The sequence below is a fragment of the Saimiri boliviensis genome, chromosome 14, assembly GCF_048565385.1.
Source record: "Saimiri boliviensis isolate mSaiBol1 chromosome 14, mSaiBol1.pri, whole genome shotgun sequence".
Lineage (NCBI taxonomy): Eukaryota > Metazoa > Chordata > Mammalia > Primates > Cebidae > Saimiri > Saimiri boliviensis.
In genome coordinates this window covers 41,341,206-41,359,129 of record NC_133462.1, presented here as the reverse complement: position 1 = coordinate 41,359,129, position 17,924 = coordinate 41,341,206, and the positions used below count along the sequence as shown (strand labels likewise).

Below are 17,924 nucleotides of genomic sequence, written 5' to 3'. Positions count from 1 at the left end.
ATTTCATCCTCGGAAGCCCCAGGGCCCGTTCTGCCTCCCACAGCCCCACCAGGTTCCAGGCCTGGCTCTTCCTAGTTCCTTTGTCCTGACCTCTCCAGATCGCTCCAGCAATCCCCGTGAGCTGGGCCGCAGACCCTCCGCACCCTGGCTTAGGGAGAGCTGATGGCTGCAGAGAGCACGCCACACACAGCCCCAGTCCCGGGGACGTGCTCTGAAGATGCCAGAAGGGAGGGACGCGTGCACTGACCCGGCCTCCAGGGCTCTAGAGGGTGAGAGGTGGCCAGCCCTTTCGGGACAGAGAGGCTGGTGTGGGGGCCCTTGTGTCAGCAGGAGGTGGCGCTGGTGGGGGAGGGAGGCGTGCCGGGGGCTGTGGTCAGGGCCCGTACAGGACATAGAGCCGGCAGCATGTCGGAGCTGGACAGAGGCGGGAGGTTGGGAGCAGGCCCACCTGGGGACCAGTGGTGCCCGCACGAGAGCCGGAGGCCTGGGCAGCTGTCTGTCCAGAAAGTGTAAGCGCCCTATGCCACCCAGGCAGACAGGGCTGCCGTGTCTAGAAGGAGACCTCCTGGGGTTGCAGGCAGGCAAAGCTGATTGATTTTGGTGGTGAAGTTGGACCTTGTGATGGGGACCGAGCTCCCAGGGAGCGAGACGAACTGCCCCCCCGAGCTGCCGGCCAGTAAGCCTGGCTTGGTTTTACAGCCCCGAGAAATTGCTCGCTAATAGCCAGACAGATGCTCCCCCTGCCTCAAGCTTTAGTGAACAAACATTTCCACATTGCCAACCCAAATAGCTGCTTTTTCTTTTCTTTTTTTTTTTTTTTCTCCAAAGCCAAGGCCAAGTGTCAGGGATGCCCCAGCATGGCCCCGAGTTGGGACTGTGAGGAAGGGGCTGTGCGTTCTGCGCTCTCTGGGGACCCTGGTTCAATGACCCTGCTGAGATGCCCTCTGGGGGCCCGAAGCCTCCCTGAGTCTCTTCTCTTGTGGCGACTGTAGGTCTCTGCGGTGCTTCTGCTTCAACCCGCCAGCTCCGTGGCTTGCCCACCAGTGCTGTGGCCTACCCACCAGAGCCGGCAGCATCTCAGAGTTGGACAGAGGCAGGAGGTTGGGAGCAGGGCCACCTGGGGACCAGTGATGCCCGCATGGGAGCCGGAGGCCTGGGCAGCCATCTGTCCAGAAAGTGCAAGAGCCCTGTGCCACCTAGGCAGACAGGGCTGCCGTGTCTAGAAGGAGACCTCCTGGGGTCTTCAACCACCCTGTCTTTTGAACTCGGCTTCCCAGACACCCCGAGTGCCTTGGTGTAGGAAGCAGCCTGAGGCCACCTTCTAGCCCCCATCCTGGTGTTGCTTCCCCAAGTGGAACCAGGGTGTGCTTTCAGCCCTGCGTGCATGAGGCATGGCCCCTCCAGCCCGAACTCAGCTCTGTGTCCTTAAAGCCCTGTCTGGCGCTTTGTCTTGGATACTGAGGTTTTACTTCTGCCTGCGTCCCTGGGGGTGGCTGGGAGGCAGGTCTGCGGCATCAGGTCTTCTGGTCCCCGAGGCTGTTGCAGGGTTGCTCCGGGAGGCGGGAGGTGCTGCTGGACGCTGGCGGCAGCGGAGTCCAGAAGTCTCCGTGGCTGGCTGGCCTCCTATCCAAGAGTCCTCCGTGGTCTCTCCGGGGGCCACTCTTCTGAACGCTGGGCCGGCGTCCCGCAGTCTGTGCTTTCTGATAACGCCGGAGCCACGTTCCAATGTATTAAACTTTTAACATTTGCCAGATTCAATTAATCTTATCTTTACAACTCCCAATTACAGGCAGTAATTAAGTGGAGCAGCATTGTAGGCTGGGGATGCGGCATTAATCATTGCAGGCTTGGAGCCGTAAATCGGTTCCTTCCCGTCCCCGGCAGGTTCCCAGGAGGAGCAGAGTGCTTCATTCCCCGTATGGAGGGGCCTTTCATCCCACAAAGGTGCTTTGCATTGGGGTGAACTTTCTCATCTTTATGTAAATGATGAAAGGCCGTTTAAAAAAGAGGAACGCACCTCTGTCCAGACAATGGAAGACAATCTGAGGGCGACAGAGTTGAAGGTGCTGGGGTCGCTCTGCTGGGGACCCTGGGAGCATGCCCGGAAATTAATTATTTGTGTTCTATTAGATTAGAGGCTTTGTGATGTTCGCCTGGTGTCCAGCCCCTGTCCCCTCTTTATTTTTTATTTCTTTTTCAGACAGAGTCTCGCTCTGTCGCTCAGGCTGGAGTGCAGTGGCACGATCTTGGCTCACTGCAGCCTCTGCCTCCCAGGTTGGAGTGATTCCCCTGCCTCAGCCTCCTGAGCAGTTGGGATTACAGGCAGCCGCCACCATGCCTGGCTAGTTTCTGCATTTTTGGTAGAGGAGGGGTTTCACCATGTTGGCCAGGCTGGTCTTGAACTCCTGACCTCAGGTGCTCTGCCCACCTTGGCTTCCCAAAGTGCTGAGATTGTAGGTGTGAGACACCACCCCACCTGGCCTCTTTATTTCATTAAAAAACAGGCCGTGCACTGTGGCTCACAACTGTAATTCCAGCCCTTTGGGAGGTCAAGGCAAGTGGATCATGAGGTCAAGAGATCAAGACCAGCCTGGCCAACATGGTGAAACCCCGTCTCTACTAAAAATACAAACATTAGCCGGGTATGGTGGCGGGCGCCTGTATTCTCAAGATGCTCTGGAGGCCTGAGGCAGGAGAACTGCTTGAACCCGGGAGGTGGAGATTGCAGTGAGCTGAGATTGCACCACTGCACTCCAGCCCGGAGACACGCACCAGCGAGACTCCATCACACACAAAAAAACCAAAGTCGCCTTTCATTTGGAAGGGGATGCAGCGGCGCCGGCCGTCTCCCACTGTCAGCTTTTCCTTGTCTTGCTTCCCACCTGGGAGGGTCTTGGGGGGAGACCAGGTCACGTGTCCTCTCATCTGTGTGACGGTTCTGGAACGGGAGCGGTTGGCCTGTTGAGCAGGCTCGGGGACAGGGCTTGGCCACCCTCAGCTGTGCGTCCTCAAGTCCCCAAGGCCCTGTGCTAGTGGCCTTTGCTTGGAAATTGAGGTTTTCATTTTGCCGGAGGCCTTGGGAGTGGGCTGGGTGGTTTCCCCATTGGCATCGGGGCTTCTCGCTGTCCCCCCGAGGCTGTGGGTTCCGGGGCCCACCCGCCCTGATGCAAAGAGAGTCCCAGCGTCCGGGGTCGCCAGCTTCCGTGTATGGCACAAGTAGGATGTCACCCCCACTTCGCTTCCTGCGTATGCGGTCTTTCGTCGTAACATTTTCTTATTCACAATGGAGCCTTGGTGAGCTTTCAAATGTAAACTGTGTAAAAATAAAACAAGTTGGTGGCAAAGGTGGCTTTTCTCATTCCCGAAGCTGCTTGTCCCTGTTGGCTTCCGGTACTGGGAAATGGTTGACGCGGGCCTGGAGACCTGGCTGGCAGCTCCTGGGCCCCTCACCACCCACAGTTCCAATCCAGTGCTTGCTTTTATTTTTTGCCTTTTCAGCCTCCTCAGGGTGGAGTGCCACTTAACCAGGAGAATCTCCACTCTGGCTTTCCGAGTGTGTCTCAAGCCTCTGAGCGATGGTCCTTGCTCCCCGCTCCTCCACCCGGCCCCCTCACTTCCTTATGGATTCCGTCCTGAAAGCCCCTGTCGCCAGCCATCCCCTCCCCACACCCTTGACCATGACTGCACTTCACTTCTGCCCTGGGCACTGTCTGTGCCTCCCCAAGGCCAGCCACACGTGTGGCCGCACCGACCTTGTCTCTGACGTGCCTCCCTTCTCTCTCAGGTACGCCATCCCGCCGGAGCACGGCAAGCGCCTGGAGCGGCTGGCCATCGGTAGGTGACTGCCCCTCGGCCCGGGAACCTGGGACTAGGGGGGAGGGGCCTGTGGGCAGGGAGGAACAGCTGGCATCCCCCGGGCTCTGCTGCTGTTTGGGTGTGGGCTTGGGGGAGTGGTGACACGCTTTGAGCCATTACTGTGTGATTTTTCCATTTCTTTTCACCCTCGTGGTCAGACCCAGGCCCTTCTGCAGCGAGGTTTGTCCCTCGTGGAATCCGAACACAATGCCCTGACACTCCTGTTTTCAGTTCTCTTAGTGCAAACTTCTCGGACCTGGCCAAAGGCGGCCGGGGCCCAGGGAGGGCAGCCTGTGTTCATTTTCCTCCCATCGCCCGGCCCCACGCCGGGCCCTTGCTAATTCTGAGAACACCCAGAAAAGGACGCAGTGCAGCCAGCAGTCCGCTCACCCGCTTAGGAGCCGCACGGTGTTTGTCCTTGTTCTGCTGGGACCTGGCCTGGGTGCCCTCGGCAAATGTCCTCACCGGTGGTGCCAGCAGCCTGCGTTCACATGCTCCCTGGGGACTCTGGGAAACGAGGGCTTTGTCATAGAGGCTGCTGGCATGTGCTGGAGGGAGGGCTGGAGCCTCAGGTCATGGGATACTTGGAAAGAAGCCAGACATCTGGAGACACTGGGCTGGGGCCACCCTGAGCGCCCCGGACCACCCAGCCCTGAGGCACTGAGCAGGTGCAGAGAGCAGGGTCCCCGAGTCAGCCCCGATGGCACAGCCCAACAGGAATGTCAATTTCATGGTGCCCCGCTGCTCCTGAGTGCCTAGAAAATTAAGACGCCACTGGCTGACACAGTCTGCCTCCCCCTGGTCCATTCCCAGCCACCCCAGAGCGTCTCCTCCGAGCTGGCGGGTGGACAGCTTGGGACGTGTGAAGGGTGAGGGTCTGAGCACCCCGCCCTTTGGGAACGGCATTGGGCAGCCACGGCTTTTCCAGGAGCCTTTGCCCAGCCTCGGCTCAAGCCCTCGGGACTGCCTGGCTGCTGTCCTTGTCCCTTCTAAACCTTCGAGCCAAAGAACGCCCACCACATGCTTTCTTCCCCCTTCCCGTGGGCTTTTGGCTTTGGAGATGGGAACTGTGCGTCTTTCTGGGAGAATAAGGCTCTCCTGTTCCAGAGACTGCACCAGGAGCCACGTGGCTGTGCAGGAAACATTGCCTGAGTGCTGTGGCTTCTTCAGTGTGGGGGACAGAGAGGAAGGTGGGTCCGTGGGCTGTGAGTAGGGGCCCTCTGCGGCCTCTGGACTGACAGCTTCGCTCTTTGTATTTTTGAGCGTTTCTGTGGGAAACCTGGGCCCTGTTCTCATGCACGAATAAGCCCCGGTCGTAGGAGCGTGCTCTTCATGGTAGAAATTTGCAGTTACAGACAGGCGGTAGCAAAGGCCTGGCTCGCTTCCATACCAGAGCTGGGAAAGAAAAGCCAGATTAAAGCATTTCTCCTATTGTAATTTGTAATGCTGATTTCCAAAACAAAGTTGAAGACATCAGCTAAAGAAACGTTCCCCACATCGTGTTAGCTTCCTGCGGCTCCTGTAACAAATGGCCACAGAATCAGTGGCTGAAAACAACCACATTTATCGTCTTACCGTTGCAGAGGTCAGGAGTCTAAAGTGTATACGAAGAGGCTGAAAGTCAGGTGCAGGCAGGGCTGGTTTCATCTGGAGGCCCAGGGGAGAGTCCGTTTCCGCCTCTGCTGGCGTCGAGGCTGCCCGCATCCCTTGGCTTGGGGCTGCGGCACCCTGCCTCCGTCTCTGTGGCCTCCGCCCTTTCCTCTGCTCTGACCAAATGTCCCTCTGCCTCCCTGTTATGCGGACCCCGTGGATAGCCCTGGGTGCTCTCCCACCTCAAGAACCTTCACTCAGTCCTTTCTGCAAAGGCCCTTTCACCATGGAAGGTGCCACACTCACAGGTCCCACCTCACTCACAGGTCCCACCACACTCACAGGTCCCACGTTTAGCGCCTGGACGCCTCGGAGGCCCGTTACTCAGCCGGCCACGCGTGGGAAGCCGCGGAAGAAAACCTCACTGAGCGATCAGCGCGGGTGCTCTCTGGTGCCCGGATCAAGAGGGCCACCCCATCCTTGCCAGCCACTTCTCCCCTTCCCTGTTAAACGGAGACTCAGTTAGCCACTCTCCATGCCTCCTCACCCAATGTCCCAACCGTTTTCTCTTGCATTAGAAAAGCAGGGATTAACAAGAGCCCTCTGGAGAGGCCGCAGGCAGCATCTGGCAGTGCCACTGCTGCCCGCCCCCCTCACTGCCATGTCCTCTCTCCCTGGAATGTGACTGGTTCTTCTCTGAGGCTGGGCAGGGACCAGGAGGGCCAGTTCGCTTTTTCAGTGTGCAGAGAGCCCAGTGCCTGGGCTGGGTGCGGGGAGCCAGTGAGGAATTCCTTCTTTGTGGGTTCTTCCTGCCCTTGGGTGCTTTCTCAGGGGTTCTTAGGAAATACGGACTCTCTGGCCAGGTGCAGTGGCTCACACCTGGAATCCCAGTACTTTGAGAGGCTGACATCAGAGGATCACTTGAGCCCAGGAGTTCAAGACCAGCCTGAGCAACATAGTGAGACTCTTGTCTCTGTAAAAATGAGCCGGGCATGGTGGCGTGCATCTGGAGTCTCAGCTACTCAGGAGGCTGAGGCGGGAGGACAGCTTGAACCCAGGACGTCGAGGCTACAGTGAGCTGTGATTGAGCCACTGCACTCCAGCCAGGATGACAAGCGAGACCCTAGTCACCCTCAGCAGGGCAGAGCAACTCCCAGAATTCTAGGAGCCAGCCTAGCTGCGAACCCAGAGGAGGGTCCAGAGGGAGGTGGGATGTGTTAGACGGCTGCCTGGAAGCACCTGGAGTCCCACATGGCCTCTGGCTCAGGATCCTGTCCTCCCCTCTGGATGGCAGCTGGGGGAGGATGGGGCGGTGCTGGGGTAAGAGACCCCACCCTGCTGTGTTCCTCGGTGCCCCTCCTAGACTCTCAGGGGAAGCGTCATGCTCCATCTTTGGGATGGTGGAAGGGTGTGCGATTAATATGGAAAATGAATAGCTGGGCTCCACATGGGCTCACCAGGAGAGGTGTGGGGCCTATGGAGAGAGCATTAATGTGCTGGAGCCTTATTGGTGCTAATCACTTAAAATGTGCGCCTTTGTTAGAGCTTTAATGAGAGCCACTTAAACTGTGCATTAAGAAGAGGAACTGCGGAGAGGCCGGCGGGCCGGGTGGCAGGCCGTCATAATTCTAGTTGAAATGCTTTTAGCGCAGAGAAAAGTTGCCGGATTCGTCAAAGCCCCGTTCTTTGCAGAGCCTCACCGTGATGTCTGTGCAGCCAGGTTCCGGCAGGGGTGGCGCGGCCGCACTCTCCTGCCTCTGCCTGTGCCGGGCCTCCGCGTACTGGTGGTCGTGCACGCACGTGTGCCTTTTTCCACCAACGACCCACTGGGGTCGTGTCCCAGCCTGGAGGCGCTTGAGGTCTGTGCAGGCTTCTTGAAGGGCCTTCAGGCCGGCCGAGGCTGCGAGTCAGTCGTGGCAGGAGGGGACGTCTGTGGGCTCTCTATCTGCCGCAGGCGTGACACGCCCGCACTCCCTGTCGCCCACAGGGCAGCACCTCTCTACCGCCACGGGGCAGGGATGCAGGCGCAGCCTGGTAAGAGCCAGCAGCCCTGGTGGGGAGCAGGCCCCAGGCTCCGCAGTCTGTCCTGGAGCCGGGCTTCACCCGGGGGTTCCTCCCAGGGTCCTTCGGCTCCTGGGCCGGCCTCCTCCCTTTTGTCACTCGCAGAGTGGGTGGCGGGGCAGGAAGTGCCTGAGAGGAGGCTCCCTCCGTGCTGGCTGCGGTGACCGGCTGCTTCGCGGAAGGCCCTTCGGCATAGGGTCTGTGTGCACACCGAGGGTCTGGCCTCAGCAGCTGCTTCTGGGCATCCTGGATGTCCTTACCTCAGCCCCAAATGTGCGTCTTCACCTGTGATGTGGTAACATCCCCGAACTGTGCTAGCTAGGAAGTTTGGTTTACTTATTTTCTTTTTTGTAGAGATGGGGTCTTGCAATGTTTGCCAGGCTGGTCTCCAGCTCCCGGCCTCTAGAAATCCACCTGCCTCGCCCTCCCAAAGTGCTAGGATTCCCAGTGTGAGCCACCCCGCCCGGCCTGCCTGTGAGGTTTGGGAAGGTGCCGAGCCACTGCTCTGAGTGCCTGTTTTCCAGGCGCTGTTTTGAGTCAGCTGTGGTGTGCACTCCTGGGCATACAGCCTCACACACGTGCACTCAGCCCAGCCTAACAGGGAGAGGTCATGAGCTCTGACCTCTGGCCCGGTGTCGGCCCTGCTCTGCCACTTCCTGGTGGTGCTGGAGCCGAGGGTGAATCAGTGGGTGGCCTGGGCCTCGATTTCCTCACCTGTGCAGTGGCAGTGAGGACACCCGTGGTGCTGTGTGTGGGGCAGGTGTTCAGTCTCATTCATGGCCCTGATGGCAGGTGCCCACAGGGGAGGCAGCACCACTCACCCCCACTGTCACCCCCCACCGTCACCCCCACCATCACTCCCCACTGTCACCCCCCACCGTCATCCCCCGTCACTCCCACCGTCACCCCCACCGTCAACCCCCACCTTCACTCCCCACCATCACCCCCACCGTCACTCCCCACCATCACCCCCACTGTCACCCCCCCACCGTCACCCCCACTGTCAACCCCCACCGTCACTCCCCACCATCACCCCCACCATCACCCCCACGTCACTCCCACCATCACCCCCCGTCACCCCTACCGTCAACCCCCACCGTCACTCCCCACCATCACCCCCACCGTCACCCCCCACCGTCACCCCCACTGTCACCCCCGACCGTCACCCCCACCGTCACCCCCCCACCGTCACGCCCACCGTCACCCCCACCGTCCCTGGCCAGGCTGGTTCTAGAACATCATCTCCGAGAGGAGAGCAGCCACCCTGCGTCTTTCCCCAGGGCCGTGCTCTCTCGGTGACCGAGAGACCGTGGGTGCCGCTGGACAGTGGATTTTGTCTCGGGGGAGGTTGGAGGGGAGGTCTCTGCATAGCTGTGCCCTGTGAGGGACCCAGGTGTGTGCCGTGGTAGGCACTTTGTCACGTGAGTAACCTGGTCCTTCGTGTGGTGAGGAGGCTCTGGGCTGCCCCCACTACTTGTCGGAGGCGAGTCCAGGCGTCCATTCACGTGGTCACTGCGCAGAGGCCACAGGGTGTCACCACTGTCTGCCGCCAGCGACTGTACAGCAGGGTGCTGTGGGGCGGCTCCCCTGCGTCCTCCCCTTTCCCCCGAGCTGCGGACACTGGGCCCTGAGAACCAAGGGCAGGTCCAGCTATGCTCCCTGCTCCCCCATGCCCGCTGGCCGTGCTAGGAAAGGGCCTGCCTACCCAGAGGGCAGCGTCCTCGTCGACCCGCCGGCCATGGCCCGGGAGACCCATGCCTGTGCTTTCTGCCGTAGGATTCTTCCCCGGGAGCTCTCAGGGCTGCGACGCCTTTCTCCGGCACAAGATGACCCTCATCTCGCCCATCATCCTGAAGAAGTATGGGATCCCCTTCAGCCGGGTGCGTACAGGGCAGGGCCTGCAAGCCTGTGGGTGGAGGGGTGCTGGGCCTGGGCGCAGGTGGCCGCACACACCCCAGGAGACAAGCTGCTTCACCCTGGAGAAGTTTCTAGAACAATGGCTAGCAAGCCAGAGGAGGGCCGAGTTAGCAGTTAGCCTCCAGCTCTTCCACAGGGGAGGGAGGGTGGCAGAGCTTGAATCTGGTGAGGTGTTAACCTTCCCTCCCAAATCAAACCAAACCAAAACCTCCTCCTGGTTGTGGCCATCAGACGCCCCTCTGCAGGGGCTGCAGGGGTAGAAGGGCAGGGCGACCCCTGCTGGCCTGGCGGGAAGCTGCCAAAGAAACAGGGCAGGGCCTCTCACAGGTTCCTACCGCCCCAGGCCACACCCTTGCTCTCAGGTACCCCACGGCCCAAGTCGCCGGCAGTGGTGAGAACTGCCTGTGTAGAAGGGCCTTTCAGGGCGCTTCTCCCCTGTGCAGACTGTGAACTCACTCAGTGTACTGCTTCAGGGGCTGCTGGTGGAGGCTGCGATGGAGACCTGCAGCTGGGGGTGCAGGGTGTCTGGCTTACAGGGGGCAGGCGGGCAGGGCCTCCCTGCACCGGGATTGATGGACAGCTGGGGTTTGGTGTCCCAGGAGCAGAGCAAGCTGTGCTCTTGGCCCAGCAACTGCACCCACTCGAGGCAGTTCCTTCCCCATGGAGAAGCCTTCGTGCATGGGAGAGGCTCGGTCCGTTTCCCCAGCTCTGCCCAGGCAAGAGGCGTGTGCCTGGAACCTTCTAGGCAGGTCTGGGCTGCAGTTCTGGGTGCTGGGCAGGAGTGGGGAGCAGCTGGGGAACCCAGCTCAGGAGGTGCCACGGGAAGAGTGATGTGCCGGCTTGTGAGCATGCTCTGTGGCGAGGCTCAAGTGTCAGCCAGTGGGAAGTTGCTTCTGACATTTCAATCAAACCTCGAAAGCGTCAGCTCGCACAGCAGAGATCTGCTCTTCCTGGCGGGGCCACAACCAGGAGGCCGCCGCGGGCGTTCATCAGACAGCGCTGATCTTGCTCGGAGAAGTGTGGGCTTCCGGCCTCTCCTCCTCCCCTGCCTTCTGGTTGGAACATCATTCATTACCAGCAAAATGAGACAGAGCACGGCATTGCTCAGGGAAGTGAGAAGTACTGATTTTCCAGCTGGTTTGTCTCGAACCTTCTCCAAAGTGGTGCTTCCTGAAGGGGGATGCCCACTGAAGGTGTGGGCAGGCAGCAGGTGGCCTTGGACTCCCGGGTCAGTGTCTCTGTCGCACTACAGTTTGTAAAGTCCCTGAACCTGACCCAGAGGTGGCTCACCCCTGGCCCTGGAGCGGTTGCTTACACCATGCATGGCAGCAGGCGGGATCCGGGCAGGGCAGCCACTCCACCCCACCCTCCCCAGCCCGGCCAGCTGCTTGGTGGGCCGGGCGCCAGTCTCTCCAGAGGCTGCCACGGTGAAGGCCCCTGTCCCACTGCAGCACGCAGCCCCTCTGCCACCCAGCCTGGGGACTGGCCTCCAGCCCGTCAGACACCACGGGCTCGAGATGAGTGTCCCTTTCGGAGAGCGGCGTGTGTGGGTCTCCTCATCTGAATTCCTGGCAGTCTTCAAACCAGTGACTCCCCACACTCCACTTATAAATCGTTGTAATGGTATTTACTTCTAGGAGAAAAAGCCGATCAATAGCAGAGCTTTTTAATAATTAAAAGTGTGTATTTCTGTAATCTGCCACTGACTCCCTCATTTATTCTTCGAGAGCTCACAGAGGAAACTGCGTTCCGGGCCTTTTCCGTGCCTGGCGTCTGGGACTGCATCTTGTCACTGCTGACGACTTTGCGGTGAAACCTGTTCATCATCCCAGCGCCTTCTAATTGATTGTCGGATAATATTGACAGCAGTGACACAGAGGACAGACGCCGTGGGTGCAGACTGAGGCCGCCAGGACGCAGCTTTCCTCGCAGGAACGTCATCTTCTTGTCCTAACCGAGAGCATTTACTGTTCCAGGCCTTGGTTCACAGGAGGGGTCGGGCCGGGGAATGAGGTCCTGACATCCGTGAGAGCCTGGCTGTCCGCCGCCATCACCCCGGTTCGGGATTTGATCTTGGCATTCCGGGGGTCCAGTGGATCCCTGAAGGCTCTGAGTGTGACTCGTGCCTGTAGGTCCGGTTCTCTGCCATGTGCGAATGGGCCCGTGGAAGAGACGGGGAGTGTCATTTGGCCTTAGAGGAAGTGGTGGGGAGAAGGCTTTCCGAAGTCTGCTCAAATAGCATAAAGGAATCAGTAATGGCATTTACTTTAATTTTTTAAATTTTCTTTTTTCCCCTAGAGATGGGGTCTCACTATGTTGTCCAGGCTGGTCTCAGGCACCTGGGCTTACACATTCCTCCTGCCTTGGCCTTCCACAATGCTAGGATTTCAGATGTGAGCCACCGAGCTGGCCCAGTAATTACATTTTTTGAAAAAAGCCCAAATCTTAATTTTCTTTGGTCCGCATTTCGTGGAGCTCCGAGTGTAGTGGGGAGAAGCCCCCGGCCCAGAGAACCCCTGCACCCTGCACAGTGGGGGCCTGGCCTCGGGCATGTGTGTTCCCCCCCACCCCGGTATTCTGCCACATGCTCGGTCTGCTGCATGTGGCTGTCACTTTAAATTCACGTGAATTTAAAAATATAACTTAATGCATGCTGACTTCCCTTGATTGGTGCAATTAATTATTTGAAAAGAAAAATATCATCATGTTCTTAAGGACTAGCGTTTTTCCAAGCTGAGTCTGCCCTGATTGATGTCTGACGCTGTGGCTGGCTTCTGCAAGCCTCGCCAGTTCTGACGGCCTGTTGGTTACTTCAGCGTGTTCAGCGATCTCGCTTCATCTTTCTGGAGGAATAGGTAATAATCAGCAGACCCGAGAACTACAAATCAAAGGGAAGAAGAGAAACGCCCAGTGAATTCGGGGTGAGGGGCCTGAGCAGATGCTTTATGAAGGAGGTGCAGGAATGAAGGGCACCATTGGGGCCCGGTGTCGGTAGAAGAGAGGCAGCCCGTGAGGAGATGCGGCCGGCCCCAGGATGGCCACGTCAGAACACCACCACCAAATGCCAGTGAGGAGGGGCAGCCGCCCGACGTCCACAGCCAGGCAGGTGCATGGGGCCACTACCGTGGAAAGCCGCGCTTTCTTGGAACTGAAGCACATGCCCTGTGCCCCAGCAGTGGCACTGCGGATTTACTCAGGAGAGATGAAAGATTGGCACATCAGTGTTCTTAGCAGCTTCACAAGAGCCCCCAGTGGGAAACAGCCACACGTCCATCAACAGGAGGATAAATACATGACTTTAGATCCGCGCACGAGAAAGATAAATGACCACAGATCCACGCACAAACGAGTCCTGTTTATGAACAAAAAGGAGTGGCCGCCTGGTGCTCACAACGGTGGGAACACATCTCAGAAACGCATGCCAGTGGTAGACACCAGGCACGTGTTGCTGCCGTATGACACGTTCACTTCACCCTCTAGGAGGGAGCGAGGTCTCTGGTGACTGAGAGCGCGTGCGTGGTCGGGTGGGGGTGGCCTGGCAGAGCGCTAGGGGGTGGTGCCCGGGTGCCCAGCAAGGTCTGCTACTCTCTGGAGCCGTGGTTACACCCAGAACTCTGAGCAGCCTGTAATCCATGTGTTTTACTGGATGTTGAATGAAGACGAGGGGCCCACTTCACTTCGACACTCACTTCTAGTCCATGAGTCTCAGTTTCCACATCTGTGGATTAGGCCTACAGCCCCGCCTCTTAGAAACCCTTGGCCTGAGCCCTGGGGAATGGCAGGTGGGAGCAATTGCTCCAAGTTTGTCGTTGATCTTTCTGGACGGTTGTCTTCCAAAGGCTTTATTGACGGGCTTAGCAGTGAACAGAGTGGGGGGTCAGTGTGGTCATCTCAAGTGTCCCCAGAGTGGGGAGGGTTCCCAGGGCAGGAGGCTGCAGCCCGCTAGCACTGGTGGGCAGCCCCGCCTTTTCTTCCAGGTCTTGGGGTGGTTGTTGGGAAACCTTGGGTCTGTGGTCATCGTGGGCCCCACCCCAGCCACGCGCCCTCCGGTTCCTCAATTTAGGGGGTCCTGATTCAGAGACTTGCGGAGTCTAATGGGCCGACCTTCAGAATCAGACCTGGATTCGGACGTGTCAGCCTGCTCTCCAGGGTGCTGATCTGTGGTGTCGGGTCCCACCCACAGCGTGCAGGTGTTTCTGGATCTCCATGACCTCGTGGAGCCCCCCTTGTTGGGATGTGATGGGAAGACGGTGTGGGATGGTGGCGTGTCTTGGGCCCCCTTCCCGGTGTGTTTTGCCCATGCACTGGTGGTTCCTTTCTTATGCGAGGGCAGCAGGCTATCCTGAGCACACGCCGTGTCTTGTCCTCGGAGCACTCTAAAGCTACCGCCAGCACCACCCACGTCGACCCTAGCCCCAGCTGCTCCAGGCCATGTCACAGTGACTGTGTGACTCAGCCACCTCCAAAGCAGGAGGCCCCCATCGCTCCCCGTGTAGGTCCAGCTGGAGGCGTGCTCACAGGCATGGTGTCCAGCCATAGCTCCATCTGCTGTTCTCCTGCCAGGGTGATGCTGACGGCCGCCTCGGGGCAGGGCAGGGGCTGCTGGGGTCTGGAGGGGCCCGGAGGAGTCGAGTGCAGGCCACAGAGCTGTGGATGCGGCTACTCACCGTGTCCTTCATGAGCCTCGTGGGAGATGGAGCCCCTGGAGTCCCGTGGAACCGCCTTTGACTTTGCGCAATCCCATGGGCTTGGAAGCCAGGCTCCCTGGCACTCACTGGGAAGTCCTCGAGCCCCGTCTCTGCCCCCTGCAGCACTTCCAGTGGCCCTGCCCTCACCCATCCCCTTTCCCTCCACAGATCACGCAGGAGGCTGGGGAATTCATGATCACATTTCCCTATGGCTACCATGCTGGCTTCAATCACGGATTCAACTGCGCAGAATCTACCAACTTCGCCACCCTTCGGTGGATTGATTACGGCAAAGTGGCCACTCAGGTAAGAGCTTGCGGCCGGGAACAGGGCCCAGCAGGGCGGGAGGCGGCTCCTCTCTGCCTCGGCAGCCACACCCCCGCGGCTTGTCCAGCAGCCGTGACACTCAGCCCAGGGCCTGGACTCTTGACCAGTGTCTGTCTCTAGACTCCTCAGAGAGCTTTTGCCCAGAACGCTCCTCATCTTGAAGACTGGAGAGGAGCTGGGCGGGCCAGGTGGACGACGGTGGCCCGGGACCCTCTCTGGCACGTTCTGTACACCAGCTACCCAGTGGCTTGCGCGGGCCTCCTGGGTGCGGCCCACTGCTCAGGCCTTGTAGTTGGGGTCTCTCCTCTGCTGGCACCATTGTCCCCCCTCCTGGCTGGCCCCTGGGTGTCTCCTGGCCGTCGTGGTCCTGAGGATGGGTTGTTCGCTGACATCACTCTCCTGGACGCTGCTTGGCCAGGCAGGAGTGCACTCAGGCATCTGTCCTTATCCCTCTGTGCCTCCCCGTCGGTGGCAGCCCCCCCAGCTCTTCAGAGCCTGGCGCTTCCTACTAGCGGGGTCCCTGGAGGTCACAGAGAGCTTAGCATGCCTGTGGGAGACTTGAAGTGAGTGGCCCTTGCTTGGTTTTTTTCTGGTGATTCTCGTTCCTGGTCTCAGGAGGCCGATCGTTGGCCAGCGATTGGCATCTGCATCAAGTGCTTGTTCTCACCTTCTAACGCCATGTGCAGCTGTCTGCGCGGCTGCTCTTGACCACATGGAGGGCATGGCAGGCTACTGGATGGATGGGAAGCCCATACGAGCCGCTGCTGGGCATGGGTGGGATGGGGTTGCCTTGGCTGGCCACCCCTCCTCCGTAGTCTCTGCCTTGGAGTCCCAGTGATGGTGACATGGAAGCCTTACGAACCCCAGGCCTCAGACAGGGGAGTGTGGGACCCAGCAAGGAAGCAGCCAGGAGGCTGTCTGGGTGCCACAGGTCTATCCTTTCCTGGCTGCCTGTCTGGGGCTGGGGGCCAGGGAGTGTCCTCCCAGGGCTGTCCCTGCAGTCCCCTGGGTGCCTTTCCTGGCTGCCCCCAAGGAAGACTGAGCTGTCCTGTCAGGCCAGGCTCGGCTGCGTGGCCCCAGCTCAGGGCTGCTATTTCTGGGCAGCATTGAACAGCTCAGCTCCTCCCGACCCCTCTGTCTTCCCCTTGGAGACAGCCCCAGCCTCAGCCCCTCCTGGTGTCTCCTTCTGGTTCAGGGGCCATGTGGCTGCTCTCCACGAAGCAGATGGGGGCATCCCCCACCAAGCCTCGCTGGCCAGAGTGAGAGCAGGTGCTTCCTCCCAGCGCCCCGCCCACTGTGGAGACTTCTGGTTCCTCCAGGCCAGGGTCAGCACAGACAGCGGACTCTTCTCAGATCCAGTCATGGGAGCAGGTGTGATAGGAGAGACCACAGGGCCAGATCCGGAGTCTTCTGACTCTCCCTGCATTTTCTAGATGTCAGCCCTTGGCTGGACGTGGTGGCTTATGCCTGTAATCCCAGCACTTTGGGAGGCCGGGGCAGGCAGATCACTTGAGGTTGGGAATTTGAGTCCAGCCTGGCCAACATGGCAAAAGCCTGTGTCGACTAAAAATACAAAAATTAGCCGGGTGTGGTGGCACATGTCTGTAATCCCAGCTACAGGGGAGACTGAGGCACGAGAATCGCTTGAACCTGGGAGGTGGAGGTTGCAATGAGCTGAGATCATGCCATTGCACTCCAGCCTGGGCAACAAGAGCAAAACTCTGTCTCAAAAAAAAAAAAAATACATATATATATTTTTATATATGTGTATGTGTGTGTGTGTTTGTATCTATATGTGTGTACGTATGTATGTGTATATCTCAATTTTATATGTACATATGTATACATATATGTGTTAGTGTGTGTATATACATACGTATACATATGTATGTATATAAAATTAAGATGGTTTTTGGCCTGACACGGTGACTTCACCCCTATAATCCCAGCACTTTGGGAGGCTGAGGCGGGAGGATTGCTTGAGCCCAGGAGGTCAAGGTTTCAGTGAGCTATGATTGCACCACTGCACTCTATCCAGCCTGGGCAACAGAGTGAGGCCCTGTCTCAAATTAAAAAGATAAAATGAATTTCACCTGTGTCTTTTTACTTCTTTGTTTTCCCTGTTACAGAGACAGGGTCTTGCAGTGTTGGCCAGGCGGTCCGGAACTCCTGGGCTCAGGTGATCCACCCACCTTGGCCTCCCAAAGTGCTGGGATTGCAGGCGTGAGCCACCGCGGCACGCCAGCTCTTTTTACTTTTGTCACCTGGCTGCTGGGAAAATGGAAACAGCGTAGGTGGCCTGAGTGACGTCGCTCCTGGCTGCGCTGGTCTGGACAAATGCGCTAACCTTTATTTTTCTGGCTGTTTCTCTGCCTTCAGTTCAGTTTAGAAAGAAGAGCCGGACTCTCCAGCAGGAAAGACTTGAGTTTGCCCCCGGGACTCAGTTCTGAAAAGCTCCGGTGTCTCTAGCGAAGACTCCGGGCGTAGCTGAGGAAGAGAGACCCAAAAGTTGGGATTTCGGCCCTTTGATCTAAGGGAGTAGCTCAGTGTCTCAGGGCTGTGGCTGTTTTGAGAGGGCGTGTGTCTGTGTGTTTGTGTTCCTGAGGGGACGCTGCAGGTGTTGTGACCAGCCCAGCAGCAGATTGAGCTGTAAGCCCCGGGCCCCAGGCTTGTCCTGGAGGTGCTGTCACAGCTGAAACTGCACTGGGGCAGTGGGGACTGCCCAGATAGTAAAAGCAATTTGGGGTTCAGCCATGTGTTCACAAACAAGTGACATTTGGAAAGTGCAGCCTTAGATTGGGCGCCGCGCTTATGTTGTCAGGCGGCGCAGCGTGAAATTGCTGAACCAGCAGCGTGCAGCGCGGAACACCCCGGGTTCCAGGCGGGCGCCCAGGGCCTGGACTCCCTCCTGGAGCCCCCAGCCCCGCCGTGCCAGCGCCTGCTCAGGCACCCCCTGGTGTAGTCAGGCTTGGCCTGGGTGGCGAGGGCCTCACTCGGAGTGTCATTAGCCACGAGGCCTCCGTGTCCGTCTGGCGGGGTCGGGGACTCAGGCTTGCTGGCGGGGCAGCCGGTTCCTGACTGGGGCAGGGTTTTCTGCTCCCATCAGCAGCCCAGGCTGGAGAGGCTGCTGGAGCGTCTGGCTGCACAGATGACAGAGGAGCGTTTAAGGGCAGGGAAACGGTCCAGGTTGGGGCATGGGGGTGCTCAGACCTTGTCCAGGTCTTGTGTGTCACCTGATTGGAGGGAAGGGGCAGCCTAGAAACCCCCTTTTCTGGCTTCCGTCTGGCCGGCCCAGCTCCTCATCCCGTTTGCACCCCGGATCGCTTTCTTTGGAGCACATTCTTCAGAAGAGAGCCGAGGAGCAGGCCTTCCTCCCCTCGACTTGCTCACGGGCGTGTTCGCTTGTTGGTTTGTCACCTTCTTTGACTCCCAGCGACCCCCCTCCCCACCAGTTGCCCCCTTTTCTGTCATTTTCGTACTCAGGAG

At 58.8% G+C, this 17,924-nt stretch overlaps 1 protein-coding gene across 4 annotated transcripts in view; it reads left to right on the top strand.

The window, feature by feature from the left end:
* The window catches only part of KDM4B (lysine demethylase 4B), a 181,708-nt gene that overhangs the window by 101,969 nt on the left and 61,815 nt on the right, over positions 1–17,924 (top strand). For all 4 annotated transcript variants that reach the window (XM_039465931.2, XM_039465928.2, XM_039465929.2 and 1 more), the window contains 3 exons: positions 3,785–3,834; positions 9,283–9,386; positions 14,280–14,417. In XM_039465931.2, coding sequence (XP_039321865.1) covers positions 3,785–3,834; positions 9,283–9,386; positions 14,280–14,417 — 292 coding nt within the window. The remainder of the gene's footprint in view (positions 1–3,784; positions 3,835–9,282; positions 9,387–14,279; positions 14,418–17,924) is intronic.